General features: G+C 38.1%; 1 protein-coding gene across 2 annotated transcripts in view; it reads left to right on the forward strand.

Annotated features, from left to right (window-relative positions):
* The window catches only part of fndc1 (fibronectin type III domain containing 1), a 38,822-nt gene extending 25,443 nt beyond the window's left edge, over window positions 1-13,379 (forward strand). The window contains exons 16-21 of one of the 2 annotated variants that reach the window (XM_086167268.1): window positions 1,805-1,913; window positions 9,624-9,703; window positions 10,033-10,062; window positions 10,338-10,499; window positions 11,217-11,339; window positions 11,621-13,379. In XM_086167268.1, coding sequence (XP_086023394.1) covers window positions 1,805-1,913; window positions 9,624-9,703; window positions 10,033-10,062; window positions 10,338-10,499; window positions 11,217-11,339; window positions 11,621-11,736 — 620 coding nt within the window. In that variant the 3' untranslated portion in view covers window positions 11,737-13,379. The remainder of the gene's footprint in view (window positions 1-1,804; window positions 1,914-9,623; window positions 9,704-10,032; window positions 10,063-10,337; window positions 10,500-11,216; window positions 11,340-11,620) is intronic. The other variant, XM_086167269.1, reaches the window with a different exon arrangement.
* The last annotated feature ends 10,443 nt before the right edge of the window (window positions 13,380-23,822 follow it).

The following is a 23,822-nucleotide window of genomic DNA, read 5'->3' on the forward strand; positions in this document are numbered from 1 at the left end:
TTGTATGCTCCATTAACATACACCGAAATTGTATTATGACTTGCTGGGGGCTGATACTTATTTATTCAAATATTGATTCAGTTTTAACTAGAAGGGAATGATTATAGCGTCACAGTATTCTTAAATTGCTTAATTTTTCCTACTTGCCTTTTTCATGCTGAACTTTTGCATTTATATTTCTTTTTTGCTAATTCTGAATAAAGCTATAATGAATATTGCCCAGCTTAGTTGAGTGCCCTGTCCATTTTAGCACCCCAAACCTACCTCCAGATCCTCAGAGTCTGAGGTTTGTTGAAAATGATCAGATAGGTTGAAGTTATGAAAAATCCTTTTTCAGATTTAGGTGCAGTGAGGTAGAGGTTAGAAAAAATATAAGCTGCAAAGGAATGCAGATCCATTCCAGCAGACATTAGCCTACACCCATCAAGAAATTTGACACTTTGGATGATCTCAACTAACTGACCAAACAAATGTTTGCAGCTAAATGATTACAGTAGTAGTGTAGTTGCTGTAACTCCAAATAGCTTAAAACAGCTTATCACTCATACGGACACCTCTGTAAAGGCACTTCGTAATATGTTGTGCTACAAATCAAAATTTCTTGGCAGTATTTCAAATTACAATTTGGAGGTGAGTTAACAGCTTGGAAGTCTGGACATTATCTTACCAAGTGCTAGATAGATTATTCAGGAAACCTGGACTTGTTTGTCAAGCAGTGACTGGAAAGTATGGCAACCCATTTCAATACAGAGCTACAGTTAAGTTTCAGTTTTGGACAACATGGAATATTTCCTTAGCCCTACAACAACATATATTTCACTTACAATGAAATACAAGTGGGAAAAGGATAATGACCAACTGTATCAAACATTGTCGAATAGCGTAGCAGTCTGAGCTGCAGATGCAGTGTGTTTCATTTGGCAGGCAAACAAAAGCTCCAGGTCTTGTTTACGGCTGGTCTGACTTCTGATGTGTAAAACAGATAGTGGGTCTGTATTGTCGCTCTTTTCTTCTCTTCTTCTTACCATCTGTTGCTCTTGATATTTGCTCCCAGCTCATGCACCTTTTAAAGTATTCCTCGTGATAATGTTGTCTCAAAATTTGTTTATGTGATTGGCAATGGTAACTTTACATTAGTTTGAAAATCATGTTTTATCTATTAGTGTGCTGTAGTTTTTCATGTCATGTTATATTACAAATATTATCAGGAAGAATATTAAACTGTTGTTGCTAAGACAAACAGTTACTGTCTGTGCTGATAGAATATCATTGATAATATACTAAATCTTTGCAGAAGTAGAGCAGAAGGAGACTGAGAATACAACATGAAAAAGTGAAGATAAACAATATGTAACCATTGCTCCATTCAGCAGCCAGCTTGTTATGAGGGCTGTGTTTATTACTATACCCTCTACCCTTTCCCATCAAAAACCCACTTGAAACAGCTGAATGTTGCCATGTGGGTGTGTTCCTACAATTTAAGTGTACTTTGAGTGGCTTAGTCCTTCGTCTGCTTATCAGGTTTTAAAGACATACATAACTGTGAGTACAAATTATAGATATAGTGACAGACGGATTGGAGTCAACAGAAACATTAGAAATTTCCATGAGTGCATTTTAAATTGTGTGGTGGAGCTTCTCTCAAAAAATATATAATGTCAAAGTAGTGAAGGGGAGAAAAACAAAACTGTACTTTAGCATGGATTTATGCCCCGCCCCTCCAAAAAACAAACAGAATACTCTCCTTTCCGAAGGTAATACACTGTATATGTTTTAATCCCCTATGTTTTATTGGTTCATCCAGGCTATATGGTCCACAGTGCCTCATATGACGACATCATCAACAATAGATGGTCCACAAGATCCTCGACAGGGACACATCTGCCTGTGGAGAATCTCAAACCCAACTCAAGGTACCACTTAAGCCTCTTGTGTGTGTTTTACACCATGGTATATTCAAACATACTGCGCATACATTTCTAAACCTTAGAGATAGGAAAACTATATATGGTTGCTACCCCTTTGCCCTGTGTATTTTGTCTAGACATAACAGAATTTGAAATGAATACAACCATTTTTCCATTATCTTATTTTTCATTATCGACATTATTTTCAAATTCAGCTTCCGAGAAATAGATCTTCTGCCTCAGCCCTATTTTTTTTGCCAAAAGCACAATTTTTTTCAAACCATGAAACAAAACAAAAGGACCGAAAAACACGGAAATCACAAACTGTTGAGGTGTGAACATGAAAAATGTTCAGATGTTGAGGTCACTGTGTAAGAATATCGTTCCACAATTGTTAAACATTAAGCTGGATTTGCAAACATTTACTTGGCCCTAACAAATTTTTGGATTGTGTCTGATGGTTATGATGATGATTCTCCTCAAGGTTCATGTGCTTGACTTTGGTCTTGCTGTAGGTATTTCTGTTTGGATGTGTTATCCCTCCATCACATAATGCACAAATTGTCCACTTTGCACCCCTATTTTAAAACAGTATGCGGTGACACACAGCTTTTAGTATGCATATAAGGGAGTATGCTAGTATGCCATTATTCCACAAAAGAAAGTGAAAGTGAAGTAATTAAATTTGGAGGAACCCATCTGGGAAAGTTAAGATTGCCTTCTAAGAGAAATAAACTTAGATCACACAATTAGGCGGTGCTTTATTTATTTATTTATCCGTTTATTTGGAAAAAAAAAAAAAAACCAAGGAATGGGAACCAAAACTTTAAACTGTTCACTAGAGCTGGGACTGGGACTGCTCCAGTTCTGACAAACACCAAACAATGATGCAGGACAAAGTTCAGGGAGGATGAAAATTAGATGTGAGGCGAGATTTAGTGGATCTCCATCACACTCGGCTTCACTACATGCCTATTCTGTATTGTTATCTGAGGAGGTTTTATATGCCTCCAGATGCTGGCTTGAGATTGTTTTTCTTGATTTTAGTGCTATTATCTTTGATACAGAAGGTTTGTGTATATGTTATAGATTTTTTTATTTGTTTCAAATAACAGATATATTCCCTGGTGTGTTTTGCTTTTCTAAAATCATGGCAATTTGTGTGTTGCCAAAGGAATTTTTGGATTATGTCACCTGTTATTTTAATGTAAAGATATTTAGGATATATGAGGCTGAGTTATTGCCTTGTTTTGAAGATAAACAAGATGTGTGAGGCACGTCAGTCAAAAGTTAACAGGCAACTCAAAAGACGCATAACAGAGAGACATCATGTGTACTCTGATGAGACACACACAACGAAATTACGGGCAGCATGGTGGCGCAGTGGTTAGCGCTTCGGCCTCGAAGCATGATTCCGTCAAGGAGACCTTTCTGAGTGGAGTTTGTACGTTCTCTGTGTGGGTTTCCTCTGGCTTTGCTCCCTCAGTCCAAAAAAATTGCAGCACGTTAATTGGAAAAAAATTGAGAAATTGTTGGAAAATTGTCTGTGTGTATATGTGGCCCTGCAATTGACTGGCGATCAGTCCAAGGTATACCCCGCCTCACGCCCGATGACAACTGGGATAGGTTCCAGCATTCCCCGTGACCCCGAGTGAGGGATAAGTGGCATACAATGGATAGATGGATGGATGAATGCTCTAGTACCCTCCGTGCTGCCCTGCCAGGGATGTCATGTGTTGCTGATGGACTGAGTGGAAGTCTGGGGATATGCTCTGTTATTTATCTTGTTTAAAAAAGAAATAGAACCACAAGGGTGTCTTGAAGACGGACGCAAGTGCTTTATATTTGGCAGTGACAGAAAATCGCAGCTTATTAGACTCCTTCACACATTTAAAAAGATGAGATTTTAAGGATAGTAATACCATAAAGCAGATTTTTTTTATAAGCTCAAAATCTCTATGCTTCCACTGGCACCTGTCTCTGCCCTCCCAGGTGCAGTTTTGAATAGTCGCCCCACAGGTGCTGTTCCAGATGGTCTCATCACAAAAATTTGTGTGAGTTGAGGTTAAGTCCTAGATCTCTCCATGAGATGATCCACGCCATCTTGTTTCAAATTGCTTGCAAAAGTGAAAAGACCAAATTACTGTTGACAAATGAAATCACTTTGTTAGCTCATTCTTTTTCCGGATGACTTGCTGAAGTTTCTCTCCTTTGAACTGAAGGTTTTGCAAAGCTGTTTCTTACTCTGAATTCAAACTATTTCAAACTCACAAGCCTGTCAGCCTCAGTCCGCTGGACCGCAAATTAGCTGAAGTAAACAGGGAGAAGGGCATGGCACTGGGGCAGGATGGGGTGCAGAAACATTACATCAGAAATCATGAACAGGTCAAGCATCAATGGTATGGCATAGGTTGTTAAGCAAGGGACAGGTGGAGACATTCAAGGGTTGCCTGTTCATTCGTAGACAGAATAACATAGGAGCCAAACACAGGGCATGTGCTGCCCACGATCAAGCGTTAAACACTGAAAAGCAGGGAGTTTCAGTACGGTAGGACTGGAGCGGAGGAAGCAGGTGTGCAGTGACACACCTATGTAAACGATCGCCAATGTGTAGGGGAGGGGACACAGGGAAGATAGAACAAGAGAAACAAGGCCAAGAACACAGCACCCTGGACTGCAGCAGCACCCCCCTTCCCCTCGCCTCAGAGGGGACCTCCAGGCAATCTGTCAGGTTTACCGGGGAAATGTCTACAGATGTCTCTGAGAATGTTTGGGTTGTTCCTTAGAAGAATAGCCCTCCCAGTCCACCTTAAAACCTCTCCATAACAACAGACATCCAAAATGTACAGAATCCTGGTGGTTGATGACCCGTTTGAGTGGAGGGAACACAGTTGGAGGTCTCAGGGACCTTGTAGATACAGACTTCAGCAGGAAGACATGGAAGGTGGGGTTGATTTTGAAAAAAATCTGGCAAAAGAAGCCTCAAAGCTGTCAGGCTCATGATTCCCTCCATGTCAAAGGACTGGTGAACTGAAGAGACAACTTTTTGAATTAACTTGGAGGGGAAGATGAGTGAGGATCTGGGAACCCAGACCTTCCGCTAAGGCTGGCAATCGGGACCAGGGGCTTGGTGATGATCAGCAAGGTCTCAATTTCCCTGTACAGTCCAGCACAGTGCTGGAGCACACTCAGAGGTTAAGGTCCCAGTGACTGTCTTAACTGGACCAAGAGGTTGGTGGTGAGAGAACTGCTCCCGTTTTCTGTCTATCAAATGACTGCCAGCGATTAGAGAGGGCAATTAATGTCTCCAAATTCTCAGATTTGTCCTTCACTGGTAATTCATCCTTGTCCTCATTCAAACCTGAGCTGAAGAACTGCCTCATTCCATTCAGTTTCAACTTCAAGGATTCAGAAGTCAATGGCATAATCAGTAACATGTTCCATGACGTAAAGTTAATAATCTCTCTGCTGCCTCCTTTCTCCCAAATGTTCCTTGTCTCCTCAACAAATAGCAACAATGAACCCAACACAGACAAGTTACCTCCCCACAGTGCTGATGCCCACCGTGCTGCTCTTACTCTCAATTTAACCCACAATGAAGGAAATTTTTTACTTGTCTGAGGAGTAGGTTGTACATTCTTGATTAAATAAAGAAAGAATGAGGAAGAACTCATGAACTCCTACAAGAACTCATGTCCCTAGCGCATCACTCTGGAGATGAAGGGCTCATGGGAAGCAGCAGAGGCTGCAGAGAGGGGAGCAGGAAGAGGTGCAGGAGTCAGCTGGGTCTAAGAAATATTCCCAGGGTTAGTCAACTGGACCAATAAGGCAGATTAGCTGAGGTAAAAATGGAGAAGGGCGTTGCAGAGGGGTCAGGGACAGGATGGGCGTGCACAGTGTAGCACAGTGAGTCAGGAACAGGATATTTTGGTAATGTCTTTCATTCACACAAATACACCAAACAATGTTTATCAGCAATTGTAAAAGTGTACGAGTGTGGTATTGCAGGGCTGTCGCCATATTAGAATACTACACCTATATACACTTTCTTTATCAGGAAACCATGGGATGCATGGGGGAGAAAGACTTTACAACTTTTTAAGAGTTATTACACGCAATTTTACATGTGTGTAAAAAAAAAAAAAAAGTTATTCTTAGAGTCAAGTGCCACAAATCATGTCTCATATGTAACAGCTGACACCAAAACCTTTACTTTTTCAAGAGTCTTCAGGATTCCTACCCCGGCAACCAGTGTGCATCTAGGACAATGTGTTTCCTTTAGTTACAGTTGACATTGGTTTCTGGGACACTGTTAGCATTTCCCATGCTTGAGGTTCCTTGTAATGCCGAACTAAAAAGTCACAGATTCTACACACACACACACGCACGCACGCACGCACGCACGCACGCACGCACGCACGCACGCACGGACGGACGGACGGACGGATGGACGGACGGACAGATAGAGACTTCAACAGACAGTGTGTATCCTGTTGAAGCATCATGATTTTGTGTGTACCGTCTAGTGTTTCATGCTTCTGTGATGTAGATTGAAAGTATTAGAGATTGATGCTGCGAAAAAGAAAAAAAAGATTAAGGCAAAATTCAAAAGTACCATGTGTAAAAAAATAAACAAACTTCAGACCTCCAACTCGTACTAAATCCCACTGAGAAGAGGACCCTGAAGACCACAGACCATGTATCCTCATTGACCATTGACCACAGGTAAGAAAAAAATAATTAAATATTAGGAGATGTTTTTGAAAATTGAGTTTATAGTAGTAAGTTGGCCAGTGTCAGTTAAAACACATTGGCTTGGCTGCCATTAGCTAGTCAAAGGTGTGAATCAGAGAAGCCTAAAAACAAAAACTCAAGATTTGCAGTTCAGTTTAAATATACATATTTGTTTTGACTGTTTATAATGTGTAATTCAGTACTTAACCTCTGTATTATTTGCTAAATAAATAGCTGTAATAACTCAAGCTACCTGAAAATGGATTTTCTCTGAAAAACATCAATAACAAAATTGATTGATGTGACTTTGTTATTGAAATCATTAAAACATATTTCTTTATCCTAGAGTTTCCACAATAAGGTTCTTGTTGGCGCCACATGTGGTCACAAGCTCTGCATCGAATTCTGGTAAAACGGGACAGGAGTGAAAATCAGATGACGAGGTTGGAGGAGTACAGAGTGGTGGCATGAGGCCAAGGAGCAGATGTTTCTGTAGAAGACACACTTCAATTCAAGATCTGCAGGCATAAAGGATTGCTCATAAGCAGGTATCTATAATAAAGGATTAATTATTCAGTGGATGTGGTGGTCAGTGGTTTCATTGTGCCTGTAAGGTTAGGACAGGTTGCAAACACTGATCCAAAATGATGAACTTTAGTATAAACGTATGTAATCATTGACTTATTGCTGAGTATAGCAGATTTAGAGGACTGTGAAACATGAGCATGAAACAATCCCATAACCTGTACTGCCTGACATGTGACCTAAGCCTGTTGTTTGATGTTCCTCCCCTTGGCTATCATTGTGCAGGTCAGTTTACTTAATGTGGTAGCCAGAATTTCAGAGATCTCCATAAATAGTCAATTCTGCTATGTGGCAGACAGTAAACCTATGAATGGTGACATGGAGTAGTAGTTATTAAGTAACAAAATTGGCATGCCTGTGTTTGCATTGTTTCTGACCATTACCTAGATCTACATGGTCAATACATCAATTGCAGAGAATAACCTGTTAGGTTGTAATACAGAAGTTCATCTATTCAATGTAAAGAGATAATTATTGTTTTTTTGTTTTTGCTGTTGTTTTTTATACATGGGTGTTGAGAATTCATAATGTATTATGTTTTTGCCTGTCTGTTTGCATAATCAGTTTGTTTAAATAAAATCTTCAAAAATCACATGGAACTACAGTGTTTATTAGTGATGCAAGAAATAAACGAAATTGCTGTGAAACTGTCATTGACACATTGAATCTAAATACACACAACAAAATTAACAACAATTGAAGGGTTTTTAAAATATAAGCATATGTATATACATGTACTCAACTAAATCTATTTGGTAACACAGACAGTTAAACTTAATCTTCTATTCAATCAAGGACACAATGCTGAAATGTTGCTACATCATACTAGAAGTCTGTCAGGTTACAGCACTGTGTGTGTGTGTGCTTCAGTTATTGACTGTATTTTCCATTTTGTACAGCTGCAAATCATACAATCTTAAGTGCAAAAATGTATTTATGTATTTATGACAGAAATGGTTTCAACTAGTTTTGCTACCTCATTCCAATTAATGCCTTTCAAAGCCAATAAAACTTTATAAAACATGAACATTGCACCTGTTGAGAATGGTTATGCAGACATGGTGTCATGCCAAAGTGGTATGGGGCAAGTAATGTTAATACTCAAACAGTATCTCACTGTCTGAGAGTGTTGACTCCTACATGCTATTTAACAATATATTTTTATGTCATATTCATGAACTCTTTAAATGTGTATGTGGAGAAAATTGTAGTAAAGCATCAAAGTTGCAGTAAATCCCTTTGACATCATCACAGGATGAAAGCATACATTGGTTAATACCAACCCAGAGCCTGTTAGGTGGTAAAGCTTGCAGCATTCAACAGACCCCCTGTAAATCATTAAACTTTTCAAATGAAAATTCATTTTCCATGTGCAAATGGCTTGGTCTTCTGAATGTAGCTACTATACGTCACAGTTATGTAGAGTATTGCCAGGCTTGATGTCACACGAACAATGTGCTATTGCCACAGCTTTGAAACTCGTGCTCTGACTGATGTGGAGAAATGGCTAATTTGACTTGGCGTAATATTTAGATGTCTCTTCTTTGTTTTTATATGCTGAGTCAAATTTTCTGCTTTCCATCTCAGGTTTACACTTATATTACATCATCTCTCTCTGCAACTGGTTTGCTCTCTCTTTCTCTCTCTCTCTCTCTTTCTGTCTGTCTGTTATATGCAGTGTATTTTGGTCACTGTTGTCATGCAACTGAAGTGATTGGATCCAGGCCTCAAAGCCAACTATGTAATGAACGGTTTTTGCTTGAATTTGATAGACCATGAACTTACTATGGTTGACCTTGCAGAGTGAAGCGTGCACTCTCTCTTCTCTCTCTCATTTACACTGTCCTGCACAGTCAAAAAATGTCTTCCATCTGCTTTGGAAAACTGCCACTCAAGTTTTTGTTATGTGGGGACTGTTTTTAATCTGATACAATCTAATTCCTCCACCTGGGGAGAAAGTGAGCTCATTTCTCAAGTCAAGAAAGGTTGTAATATAAAGGAACTACTTCTTAAAACTTTCCCTCTCGTCTAGGCATTTTCTTCGCATATATTATGCCCACAATTTACTTTCTCCATATGCATTTTTTTCTCCTCCGTTCTTGTCCACTCCTCCTATCGCTTAATCCTTATTTGCCTAGAAACCCCTTTTCACCATCAACACAGTTCCCTCCTTTTCCCTTTAGCTGCAGGCAAAGTGCCATCTCACTGTGCTGCTTACACTTTGGATTTATTCAGCAGTAAAAAAGAAAATTCTCTTTGTTCAACCTGTTCGTATCTCAGCTGCTACAATCATCAACATTCTTTTTGCCTTTAAGTGGCCACAACACCACTCAGAGAATGTCACTTGTGCTTCAGACTTTCAAATTAAGTCTTGTGTAATGGTTTGTTTTCATCTAGATATTACTTCAAAGTTCAGGCCAAGAATGTGTTCGGATTGGGACCACTCAGCGAGACTCTTACCTATGTCACCGAATCAGGTGAGTGTAATGGTAGCTCCTGCACAAAATAGGCAGATAATCTTGTAGATACACCATTACTTCTCTACAACTATGAAACATGCTTGATATTTTCCATTCTGTATAAAAATGTATTTGGTCTTCAACTATTTCTCAAAATGATACCACAATGCTAACTTTATTGTACCATAAGCTCTTGTAAAACTATCCCTGAAGTGGAGGGGCATGTGACCAGATGTGCAGTTCATTAGGTGCATTTCCATATCCAAAAGTCAGGCGAAAACATTAGACTTGGTCTCTGTCTGTGAACCTTTCCTCCCTTGTGAGAACTATTCATTCTTTTTTTTCAGATGACCCCCTTCTCATTGAAAGACCACCTGGTAAGCACAAACATTTTACTGACCTATATGAAAGATTAGCACGTGTACCTTTAGAACATCACATTTTTTGTGTGCTCATGCTGTATCTTTGTACCATTTCAAGAACTGTTTCTTTATATTTGTTTGACGAAAATATGTGTCTATCCTGAATGAATTTGACTGAAACACAAGATGAGAGCATGGGTAAAAAGACCACCGGTCATATATCTAGAAATCAAAAGCAATGTGAAGGTCATGATTCTAAACAATAATTCCTGTTTTGCCCGAATGTGTAGGTGGAGAGCCAATCTGGATCCCATATACCTTCAAGTTTAACCCATCCCATAGCTCCTGTCAGGGAAGTCAGTATGTCAAACGGACATGGTACAGAAAGTTTGTGGGTGTGGTTTTGTGCAACTCTCTTCGATACAAGATCTTCATGGGTGATGGCCTGAGAGGTAATGTACTATAATGTCTCTCTCTTCAGTCAGTAGTTATATGCCACTACATGTAATTGTAGCTTCTAAGATCTGCATTCCAGCTCTGAATATGTACTGTTTATCAACCTTCAAGAAAAATGATGTATCATTGTCAAAAACACACAAAAAATTGGAGACAAACAAATCAAACAACAAATGTAAAAAAATAAAATAAAAAAAAAAGCAATAAAAAAAACACACCAGGACTGAACATCTGTTTTTAAGTTCAAGACCTTTGCCTGTCATAAATGTACAGTTACATTTGTTTTCCCAAACAATGAATATAATGATATCCGGTAAGCTAGAAAAAAAAAGTTGCAGAGTTAATGAGGAACTACCCAATAATAATAAGGTAATAAAAGAGAAAGAATGATCCAACATTGGTTTCTTCTCATATGTTTTTTTTTTTGTTTGTTTTTTTGTTTGGTTTTTGCTTTGATTTTATTGCGGGAATTTTCATAAATCACTAATTGATCAGAACTCGATAGTGTATCATATTGAAATCCCTCTCTTGTATTTTGGAACTGGTTGGTATTTCTGTTGAAGCACTTGAGCGACTAAAAAAATGACAATAAATAGTAGTAGTAGAGGTTCTAAGTAATTCTCTTTCTTCCCCCTTTTCTTTCATGTTTGAAGACCGAGTCTCTTTAAATACTGCTTCTTAATTTCATTTTTTCTCCCCTATAATCTCCGCAGAGCCATTTTACAGTATAGGGGATACATTTGGGCAGGGGGAGGACCACTGTCAGTTTGTGGATTCTTACAGAGATGGGAGGACAGGCCCCGCCCACCTCTCAACTATTCTACCTACAGCACAAGGTAAACAACGTTTCAGTTTAATGAATCCAAGTCAAAGGAAATACCTGAGGATCTATAGGTTTTGGCCTATAAGCTGCAAGTTTATTTTGATTTTAATCTGTTTATATTTCTGATTTCCATATTGTCAGGGGTCATAGAGACCACTGAAATAATTCCTGTACAACATAGTAATTATTGAATATAGAGTTTTAAACAACATTTGATAATGTTATAAGTTTGCAATATCATAAACTAACCTTCCAAAGAAAGTTTTTAATATAAGATCTACTTTTCTGTCCCAGGATATTACCGTTCCTACAGACAGGAGCCTGTTACATTTGGAGTTATTGGCCGACGCACACCCCATCCTTTCGTCGGCTGGTATGAATGTGGGGTGCCAATTCCCGGGAAGTGGTAACACAGGGCAGGAGAAAACTCTATTACCAAGGGCAAACCTTTGGCACCCTACAGCAGACTTTCACCTTTACTGGTCCTGCCCAGAAAAATTGACTTTTGCCTGCCATAACAAAAGACACCACTACAAATGTATTTCTGCTTCACAGGAGGAGAATATATTACTTTTAAACATCATCGCAGTGAACATTTTACATAAAGCAGTGTGTATATGGGGGAAAGAAGCATGTGTTCTTGCTTGGTTTATCTCTTCTCAGAAAGTGTCCTTGTACTATTCCCAAGTATCTCAGAGACAGGTCCTAGCCCAGTGTTATTTATCTCATCAGATTGCATACACAGTCACACCAGTGACATCGGACCAAAGCACGAGCTGTAATAATGGGCACTTATGGTGTGTATAGGTCTGTTTATTTTCAGTCTTGAGATTGTTATTTCATCATATTATTGCTTCTGCAAGATATTTTGTTTGATTGTTTTTTTAAATGACATACAGTTTCTGTGTTCTGTTTTGTCTTAATGCAATTTTTGGTATTCATCAGAATTCATTAAGCAGTCACTGTATAAGTTTTTATTAAAGTATACACACAACAAATAAAAGACCGACTATTTGCTCAGGAACTTGGAGAGACTGAGTTAAGATTCACTGAAAACCACAACATGAAAAATGAAAAAAGAAAAAAGAAACCTTATTATATTGTCCCACTGATACATTCTATTCTAACAAATGTCTGCAGGTGTGTTTATTTAGGGGAAAAAATAGAAGATACAGCATGATATACATCTGGCTCTGCTAAGTGGAACAGTAATGAAATATCAAAAACAACATATCACAGGCAGAGGTAGGTAAGATGAAAAGGCCTAAATAGAAAAATAAAACCAAAGCATTGAGTCCAATGACAATAATGATGTAAGTAGCAGACAGAGCAATAAGCCACTGTAAATCATAGATTTTATATATTTAAAATGTAAATCACTTGGACTTGAAAGCAGATCAAATCATCTCTGTCTCAGTTGGAAAGGCTTTGAGTGCATATGCTGAGCCTATTATGACTCCTTACAATAAGTTATTGAAAACTGAGTACTAATTCAATTACTTTCTTCGAACTGTCTTCCAAGATGAAGTCTCTCAAGTAGAGTGTGGATTCATATTCTTGCCCAAAACAAAGCACAAACTCTTCAAATGTTTCAAAGGGAATTAAAGTCAGTCTGTGGAGTCTGATTAAAAGAATGAAATTAATATGATATCCTAGTTATTTTTATGTGGGTCAAATCCACAATACACCTAAATAAGACTGAATGATTGCAAAAGCCTTGTTTTGATTTGTGGTCATATAGAGCACATTCTATGTCTGAAATCTTGAGAATTCTTTACAGGGCTTTCTAAAGTTCTTATTCTTTCTTTTGAAAGCTGTCCGTTTTGATGCAAACAAACACAAATGATAATCAGTTGCTGTCAGAATATTTATCTTAAACACACTATACAATTTCACCTCCTTCATTAATCTCTATCATTCCTCCAACAACGATAAAGATAGATTTATGAACACTAAAGCCTGGAGCCTTTCCATTGGAAAATCCATCAATCATTTAGGCATCTAATTATTCACCTACATTACTGATATGTAATGCATGCTTGTGATTACAATTTCATACCTTTTCATACAGGAAATTTCAAAAAGATTCTACAAAAACTTGCATTACTTCCTGCAATTAATTACGTGTAGTGCGCAGACAGTAGTGTGTTTATGTGGCAGTCAGATTTGAATTCAGATGTTGAGGGAGCTCCAGGAAGGGTATAAAATATTTCCCCTGGGCAATGATGGGGTGATAATGGTTGTTTTTGTAGTGATAGCAGGCCCATTTGTCAAGACTTTGGTGAATGGTTGGCAGACCTGAAACATATTTTCCAGGTATGCTGCATGTGGATGAAAGGCTCATCAAGAGTGTGTTTTCCATGACTGATGAATCTCATTTTGAAACTAGACATTTTCATTGGCTGCAGGTTACGGGGCTGTTTGACCGGAGCAAAGAGTAATGGTGTTTAAGTCTAAGCACTATCTGGGGAGCCCCGCTCTGCTCTGACACTAAAGTCATCGAAGGAAAATACAAAACAGAGCTGTTAATGAGTGGAAAAAGGAAAGTGCAAAACTTAGGAAGACAAATATGCATACTCATGTGTAACTCAAGGAAGCTAGATATTCCACAAAAGGAGAGGATAAAAGTCATTGGGTCTGTGCAAGTGTGTGCCCTGCTTTTAAATAGTAAATTGTTTCAGGGGGACTGGGGATATTTGTTCTCCCCACTGCATTGCCAAATGTAAAGAGGGCAGAGGCTAAAGCATTTCACAATCAAACTCCTTGCAGAGAAATACCAACTAAGAATCGTAAGCAAAGATTCATAAAAAAAAAAAAAAAATCACTTGAGACAACATAAAACTGAAATCAACCTTCAAAATGACAATTTTCACTTTTAAGGTCAAAATCTATAAACAAAGATGCACATGCAAAAATATGAGTGGTGACACATAGAATTTATGAATCCTACTGAAGACCTCATTATCAACCACATTTCTAACTGAACATTAACCGAGTTCATGGTTTGGTTTAATGTACAAAGATGTCAAACGGTTTGGGCATGATAAATGTTTTTTGATCTCCAGTGGTCATATCTGTCAGTGACCTGTCAAATCAAATTAAAACAAAGAAGATGAATATACACACGCAGATAAGTATAGATTCTGAACCCCTTTGTGCAAGAATAGACATGTCCTTGCTGAAGGTAGATACTGAAGTCGGACATGACTTTTTAAGTCGGTAGTTCATGAGTAATTTATAGTGCCGGCGGAAAAGTTGAAAAATTAGATCTAGTGTTTCAGGAACACAGGGTACCAAGTCAGGGGTAGTTGTACTCAAGAAAAAAAAAAAAACATTTCTCAATAGTGCTCCACCCTTTCATTGTCAAAATGCCGGTGAGAATCACTACTCTCCAATCCTGTACACTCTTTGTCCACTAAAATCCACTTTCCAGGTATGACTGCTGTCTTCAGTTGTTTTCATAATGGCCAAGAATGAAACAGAACATTCCACTGTGGTGCCCACATACAGCTAAAAATCAGATCACACAACAAAGATTCAAAGGACATGTTTGAAATAGATAACAAGAGTTCATGAGAAACTAATCCAAAGGCACCAGTAAGAGATCTGTTGTACTGAATTACATTTGGCCTTACTCTACTAATGCATTTGGTTCCAGAGTTTTACTGACATTCGTGCTATCAACAAGAATTTATCAGTGTTTATCAGTGTTTTTTTTCTTTGACATTCACTTTCAAAGGATATTGAGGAACACGTTTACCCTTCTTGTTTATGTGGGAAACCAGTTTGATCGGCTGATGCCAGACTCTGGGTATCATAATCTTCTGCCACAGATGAGTTTTCAACTGGTTAAAGCTCTGATGTTAATATTGATGGACTGTAATTGAGTAATGGTGGACCTACATTACTCAACAAGCGGGTGGCGATTTTAGAGCATTAACATAGAATGTGTTACTGGGTCAGCTCAACATTGGACAAAGTGATATACAGGATGTGGACTGAAAGAGATTATGTTTACACTTTTGAAGATAAAGTTTCACAGTCATTAAAACATGAGCCAGTTAAAAGGAAGCAGGAGGGCAGTTTCTATGTTTAATGATATTGAAAAAAAAAGCCATCAGAGAACCAAATTAGCTAGAGGGGACAGAGTCCAGGCAAAGAAACCATGTACAGACATTGAACAGATGAAGAGAACTGTGGAATTTTAAAATCAATGCTAATTTGTTCCACTGTCCATCTTAAAAAATTGGATATATGTTTATTTACGTAAGGTAACAGGCTTCACAAGTAACATTAAATGATATGGCCTGTAATGGCTTTCTATCATGAGGACGAAACGTCACCACTGAAATGTCAGAATTATCATTGTGGAACAGAGCAACAGGTTTGTGTTGATGCTTTTCTCTAATACAGATGTGTTAAACTCAGTTCCTGTTACATTGCAGAAATAACGAATACTTAAATGTAGAACAGTGAAAAGTTTAGTGGTTTAATAAAGTTCTTAACCAGAATTCAATCACAATTCTAATGTCTACCTGTAACTTAGATTGATAAACAAAAGGCTTACGAAACCTTTTGGCATTCATTTTGCAAACTGCTGTGCTTTAGGAATGAATGCAAAAGAAGAAATGCTTTATTGTTTACTTTTTGCATTAAAACGGTTGAGTAATGTCAGTGAGCCACAAATCCTATGAAAACCCAAGCAGGATGAAAGAAAAAAACTATAAATGTAGCACTGAAATGAGTTTGTTGATATCAAGGAAATTGCATACCATAGCCAGGTGATCTAGCTCCTTTGCTCAGAGAGCATAGCAGGAAATTTAATCTTTATTGTGGGAAATACCACTTTTATCCAAATAAGTTTTTTTTTTGTTGTTGGGTGCGTCCCTGTTCATCTTGGCTGGATGGTCTGTGCTGGTCCCTGTGGAAAAAATGTGCTGCACACACCAGTGAAAAGGACAGGAGTTTGGCTAACCACATGAAGGATCACTGATGTTGTCGAATCCTCTTCATATAAAGAAAACCACATTTACTCTGTCTTTCTTCCTTGTTGGGATTTGTTGTATCTATTTAGATCTAGCTCAGCCAAAAACTGACATTGGACAGCAGAATGAAATGTTGACCACCATCTTTGTCAACCTTGCACAAAACACAAACACAAAACATTCTCACACACGCACATACTCAGCCTCTAAAATATATCCTAAGATGTTGAAATACATTTCATATTCTGCCAAGCTAACACAGTGATATTCATCTACAATGACATGCCACTAAAGCATCATAAGTCAACTATTTTCCAGTTTGTGTCAGATTCTCAGTTACAGGTTTTCATGCACTGAAGTGAAAGTCAGGGTCTGCACAGAAAGAAAAAGGCAGATCTTTTGCATAAAAAGGGCAAAGGTCAGGCTAGCTTAATTCGATCCAGGTCCAGCTGACTTTCCATTTAAAGCACATACATCATGACACCAGCTACTTTTCAAACCAGCTCATTAGTCCCTATGAATAACTATTGTATACGTTCACAAAGAGACTTCCATATATTTGATTTAAAACAAAACAATAACAAGACTAGTAAAATATCAAAAGGCAAAGACGTGGTTTTGAAAGAATGCAGGACCTCTAACTATTTTCCACATTTTTTTGTTTCTTTTTGATAGAAGTGGGTCAAACGCTGTCTGGACTGGAAAAAGTTAGACTTCAGTGTAGAGGACTTAAATCATAGCAATTGAAGAGGCAAAGGAAGAGAATTAGAAAAGAGAAGTACGAGACAAATGCATTGAGCAGTGTTGTGGCTTTTTGATTGTATTTAAAATTTAAATGTATCTGAAAGTCAGAGAGAGTATTGCTTTTACTGCTTTTTTATTCATTTGCCTTCATTCTGTTACTTTAACTTCTTACACCTGACACGGTGCCTTTGTGTGATTAGATTTGCAGTGTTAGGCATAAGCAGTGTGTGCAGGTGGTTATTTGACTGAGTCAATGGGAAGACTAGGGTTTTGGCAAGACGGGATGACAATAGCACAAAAGGTGTTCTGGTTGCACTGCCAGATAACACCTTCACAAGCTTCGTTTTTGTTTTATTTAATTAATTTATTTAATAAAAGAATTTACACCCTCCTGGCCTCTTCAAGAGTTCCCAGAGTTCTTGCACACAGGTGTTTTCATTCATCTATATCATACACTCTTCACCCAAAACCCCATCCAGTCCAGCCAATCAGCAGGCTGCCTGCAAAGAAACCCCACGGGGAATGATTGTAAGTTTTTAAAGGAATCTACATTTATATTTCTAGCCAAACGTTTCAAAAGATTTGTTTTTCGAACTTCAACAAGATGTAGATTTTTTTACTATACCATGGTAATTCTGTAAAATCTGTTAAAAGTAAATCGATAAATGCAATATGAGCTAATAATCTAACTAATAATAATGCTGCATCTGCATTGCTCTTAGAGACAAACAGAAAAAAGCCCAACATCTATATTAAATCATGTGTCCTTTTAGCCTTGGTTTGTTTTCCAAAATCTCTTGAGCCAAGCCCAGAAATATGTGTCTCTGGCAGCTGTTCATTACAGTGGACCACTCCTTTAATTTTATAGTCGCTTTTGTCTTTCCATGATCATAAAAATAAAAATGTTGATTGAAAATCTCATCATCGTATGATAGTAATTGTTGGCACATTTGCTGCGGTTGTGCTTTATAGTTAAAAGCAGTAGGGGGTCATAAAATAGTAAGACCTTGGAGGTAGTGGGAGTAAGAACTCAATCAACAGTGATATATGTAATCCTCCACAATATTTTGGATGAGATGGTGATGGCAGATTTCACAAACAGGAGCAGTAAACAGCAGAGCACCAAACAAAGAAGATGAGGCCTTGTGAAAATAAAAGATCTGGAGACTATCAATTGCTCAGAGACATAATATTTACCAAACTCCAAGAAGACTTCTGCAGCGAGAAGTCTAACTTGTTGCATGTTACTCATTGTTTTTTAATGCAGGTTGGACAAAAGTTATGGCTCTATTTTTCTTTCTGAGCTCATAGTTAAAAAAAAGGCTGTTATGAACTAAGCCTGTTAAGACTTACAATTATATCACGCTTTTGGCACAGTGGTGGGTCACACATTAAACCCAAGAAAGCTGGGGGAAATAAGAGGTCAGTGAAATAATGTTTTATAGACAATTAGCTGTTAGAATTGCCATCCATATGTAAAATTTCTGGTTACACAGAAGAAAAGTGAAAATGAAAGATGAACCTCATTGTCCAATGGTCTCATTTTCTTTTGCAAGAGAAGCAGCAGAATAGTGGGACAATTTGGTATAATGACAGGTGACAGGAAATTAGCCCCTTTATTCATGTCATTAAATACTGTGGAGGGATTTAAGTCAGCCCTTATTTCCGCGTACACACTGTCAGAATTGATTAAACTTCCCTTTAAAAAGTAAACAAACTATCTTCTCTGACTGCACTCACACTCACAAAGTGTTCCACAATTTATACAGTAAAATAAGGAAATATATATGAAAAAGAATTTCCAGGTAATTCGTCTGGAGTAACAAAGAGTGCTGCTTCATATCCCAAATCTGTCAGCGACTGAATTCATTTTGTGACATGAAGCCCAAAATGACTTTATTTAATGGAAACAAACCTGGAAAAATAGAGAATATTACAGACATCATTCATTTGGAGAAAGTTTTTCACTCTTGCAGTGAAGTTTCGACAAGGATGGTGGGGACCTTTACTTTTGACTGTCAGGTCAAAATTATATTTCATTTCTTGCATGAGTCATTATAGACATCCATAGAAACACATATAGAACAACTGCACGTGGATGAATTGCCACATGCATTTACTCATGACACTCAGCTGAGTATTTCTGCAAGCAAATCCTCTCTAAATCCAGGGATTTGTGGATAATAATGTCTGTCAAAACAGTAGGATCTCAGTGTTATTCTGCATCCTGCTATGGTTTTGACTTTGCCTGCGATGTACACATCTATCACACATCTTTCCATTACGGGAGAGGGATCCCACTACTGGGGTTCTCTCTAAGGTTTCTATTTTTGTTCCAGGTGAAAGGGTTGATTTTGCCTGTTTTGTGAAACAATTCTGGTGCTGAAAGCCAGAGGGTTTGTGCCTTGTATAGGTTATGCATTTGTTAAAGGCTAAATGCATTTGAGATTTCAGACAGAATAGATTAAATTACTTTAAATGTCAATGTATGTTACATACCATCATCAGCTTTTAGAAATGTGAGAAGTGAGGTTTTTCCAGACAAACCAAAGTGCTCCACAGTTTGTCAAATTAGCAACAAATAAGTACAGAAAAAAAGTAGCTGAAACAAATTCATCACGTGAATTCCCAACTGTCGCCCTCCGTACTTTCACATCTCTGGACCTTTACGTTTTTTTTTTCCAAATGGAGGCAGCTTATTGGCAAAAATGCTGCTATGCTATTAGTTCTTCTCAAGAGTCATCTGATGTATTGAAGAACCAAACTTAAATAGCTACTGTTCAGTGATTAAAGGACAAGAATTAGAATTGTTAAGTTAATACTTTCAGTGACTGGTAACTGATGGCATGACCTAAGAGAGGGGTCAGGAACCTTTTTGACTGGGAGAGCCATAAAAGACAAACATTTCAATATATTTCATTGAGAGCCATATAGTGTTTTTAACGTATGAATACGTCTTACTTTTAATGCGACCTCTGGTGCTGCATGGATTTGTTCGAAGTGCCGCTTTATGTTTGACCTTTTCATCTATGCAATTTTATCACTGCATATTAGACATACTGCAGATCCAAATGCAAATTCCTTTGTCCACGCAGCCTGGAATGCACGGTAATCATTGTCTTTTTTTCTTTCGCCATCTTTTCTGTTACAAGAATAAACTAGTTGGCTATCTGATAAAATTGATTTCTTCTCCTTTACAATGACCCAGACATGCTCAGAGGCCATTGGTTCCCAACCAGATCAATGGGTGACCCGTGAAATTTATCTTCAAATCTAATTTCTGTTTACTTGAAAATGACACAGTATTATGAGGAAATATCATATATAATATCAAATATCATAATATAATTTTCAACTCAAAATTGTCTGGGAGCTATATGCCGTCACTGGAAGAGTCATATACGGCTTGTGAGCCATAGGTTCCCGACCGCTGATCTAAGAGATGGACTTAAGTTTTGAGCTGTTTTTGGCCTCTGTTAGGACCTTGGCATGAGTACACATTACACTAACTGAGATGCATTATTGTGACAGGCTTTGCTGTGAAAGCAGGAGTTTGTTGCTCAGGGTGTGTGAGGAAAGAAGCATAACAGTATTCTGTAAATTCAAAACTCCGTTCTGGTCAGTTTTTTGCCTGACTGATGACTGTTTTTTTTTGTAATGTTATATCTGTCGTTTCCATTATTTGCTTTTTTCTATTAGGATAAAGATTAATCTCTGTATCAAAAATGACCAGACTGTCTTAACCTCAATTATGTACTGTGGCATCATGTTATGCATCTTCCCTCTTACTGCTGACAAAATGAACTTGCTTGATCACCGGAGTTGATGATGCAAAAAATTAACAGTAAGAAGCGAATAGGAAACAGAGCTGAAGTTGCAATTTAGGAGACTGAATCGACCATAAAGGAAAAGAAAAGATTTGGAATTGACAGTAAAGATATTCATTACTATGATTTGATCATCTGCACATTTGCATGAAAATGATGAAGACACAAATAAAGTGAAATACAGCACAAATAAAACTTCCAGAACTTACTCTATACGTTGTGTTTCCAATAAAAACAAGCTCAAGAGTAATAGATCTTTGGGTAAATCTAAAACTACAAGTGGCTGCTGCTGACCTTAAACTAACCAGTTTGATTATTGCCTGTGTAACAAAAAGAGCATAAAAAATTCACAAATCATTTTCAAGAGCAGCTCACATCAGAATATCCTGTTATCGGACACTGAGGTCATCTGACATATTCCAGCCTCAGGGCAAAAAGAAAAAAAACAAAACTTTCAAGCCCATGCCAAGTTACTCAAGTGTTCTATTACTTCATTGCAATCCTTCACAACTGTAGCAGATACAAATACGTCACTGGAAAAAGTCCATACCAATGGAAGCCAGAAGCAGCTCTTCCTGAAAATCAAAACACAACACTGGCAGTGCTGTCTACCTTTGAAAGGTTTATTGTTTTTCAACTGATTTTACTCTATGTTAACTAACCAATTTCTAATGTCATTATTATCAGTAAAGGGGAGTATAATATTTCTACTCCTGTGATATCAATACCAAAACACTTAACCATTCTGATTTAATTATGTGTGAAGTGTCTCAGCAACAACTTCAAATAGGCCCGTGAAATAAATTGTGGCTTATTCTAATTTGTCTCCAGTGGTTTCTCAACATTCACATTTACATAATTACCCCAGGGTGATATGTCTGTCATTTAAGCTCAATCACTTTCCTCGCAAACATCAGAGAAGTAGCAATAGCTCCATATTAAAAACACTGTAACACTTTGTTCATCTTTTCCCAATTATAATATAGTTTCCTGCTATCTAAACCTGCCTTCATTCTTATAATCGTCTGTTTTTTTCCCATTTGATTTTAAGAAGGTGCTACCCTGACCTAAAATCTTATCTGCTTCAAAACTATTGGTAGTATTTGTTCACTGACGATAGGAAACACATAATTCAAAGTTGGCTCAATAGTAGCCCCATTTGCTCCAGAAGAGCTCAGGGGTGGGCAACTTTTTGGCTCAGGGGCCACATAGACTTATAAAATTTGACAGACGGGCCGGGTCAGCACAAGATACGATACTTATAAAAAAAAACACATTTGTAAACGGTACATGTCAGACTCATCTGACATTTGCTTTGAAAATAAAACCAGCTTGGTTTTGAAGGCTCTCGCGTTTACTTGCATTTAATGGACAAACTTCATGTCTAGGTCATTCATGTGTATCATTATGTTCACAATAAAGGCTATTTTCAACCTTTTTTGAGCCACGGCACATTTTTTACATTTACAAAATCCTGGGGCACAACACCAACAAAAATACACAAAATGACAATCTAATACAGTACATATAATACATATAGTTAATAATATAGTTTTTATTTATACTCACTTAGTTTTGTGAAACCTGGGGCTGTTTCGATGAACACATCCTGGCAGTAATGGTAGAAGACACACACGAAGCTCCTGCACAAGCTTTACAAGCTGGAAGTATTGATGTTTCTGCCAGTGTGGGACTTTTTTGATTTAGCTACGAGTTCAGCAACAAGGTAGCTAGCTTTGGGGGCTCTCTTGTTTACCTCTGTGGTTTTTCTCCCCAAAAAAATCCCCGTTTCTCATTGTTTGTACGTAAGCGTTCAAATAGTCCGTCGGCTTGTTTTGAATGGTGTTTCGTTCGGAGATGACGTTTAAGCTTGCTTGGCAACATGGCGCTATTGGCTAGCTTCTCCCCACACGCCAAGCTCAGCGGAATCGGTGACGTTGCATCCCCGGTGAAAGTGAATCCAAACGCAAGATAACTTTCACTGTATTGCCTCGAAGCTCACCGTCTTTTCTGTTTTCTTTTGTCCATCTCCATCTCTGTCACTCGCTTGTTTTGCTGTGCTCCCAAACCGCCACTGTCGCGTAGCACTAGCGCTAACATTGACCTCTTCGTCATTACGTCACAGACGTGACGTTCAACGATCTCTCACGGCGCACTGGTTGAAAATCACCGGGCTGAATCACAAACCCGATCTGTGTCATTCAGCTCAGGAAAATTCTCAAGTAGCTCCAAAAATGAAATAATCTCCTGTTTTAGCTCACACATTCATCGATCCAATCATTTATATCAAGTATGAATTCTGTACCGATCTTTGGCGGGTCGGATTAAAAGGACCAGCGTGCCGGTTGTGGCCCGCGGGCCGCAGTTTGTCCAGCCCTGCCATTGAAAACACCCGGCTGTCCAACAACATACACAGTACTCTACCCTGCTATTTATCCTCATCTGCTTCATCAAATTTTATCAGATGGTAAAACTTAATCCAAGCTTCAGGATTATTTTAGAACAGGCCTTGTAAACTGTTTTGCTTCTCTGTACTCGAACTGTTTGGGGCTGACTGTGTCATTTTTGTTGCTGTCATTGAAATGTGTGTTTGTAATTTGTAGGCAGAGCAAGCGTCTGCAGACCCAGAAACATGAGTATTTGTGTTCAGATAATCCAAATTATGATTTTAATTTGCCTTATCAAATATTCATATTTCCAAAATCCAATAAGGTGGGATCTCTAGTGACCCAAATATAAATCTGAGCTGACTCCTGGCTCTCTACTTCATACTGTGTATTTTTTTTATGGCTGGGAGACCCCTGCATTACTGTGCAGGGAAATGTAGAATTGAGTGGAGATGTCACAAAAAGAGAGAAGTAGAAGGCACCAATTTTGATGAAACACCATGACTATCTACCAAAGGTCATTAGTTAAAACTGAAAGGGAATAGTTTGTCCT

This window comes from Fistularia commersonii, chromosome 20 (assembly GCF_037954325.1).
Source record: "Fistularia commersonii isolate RoL2024-O1a breed Wild chromosome 20, RoL_Fcom_v1.0, whole genome shotgun sequence".
Classification (NCBI taxonomy): Eukaryota; Metazoa; Chordata; class Actinopteri; order Syngnathiformes; family Fistulariidae; genus Fistularia; species Fistularia commersonii.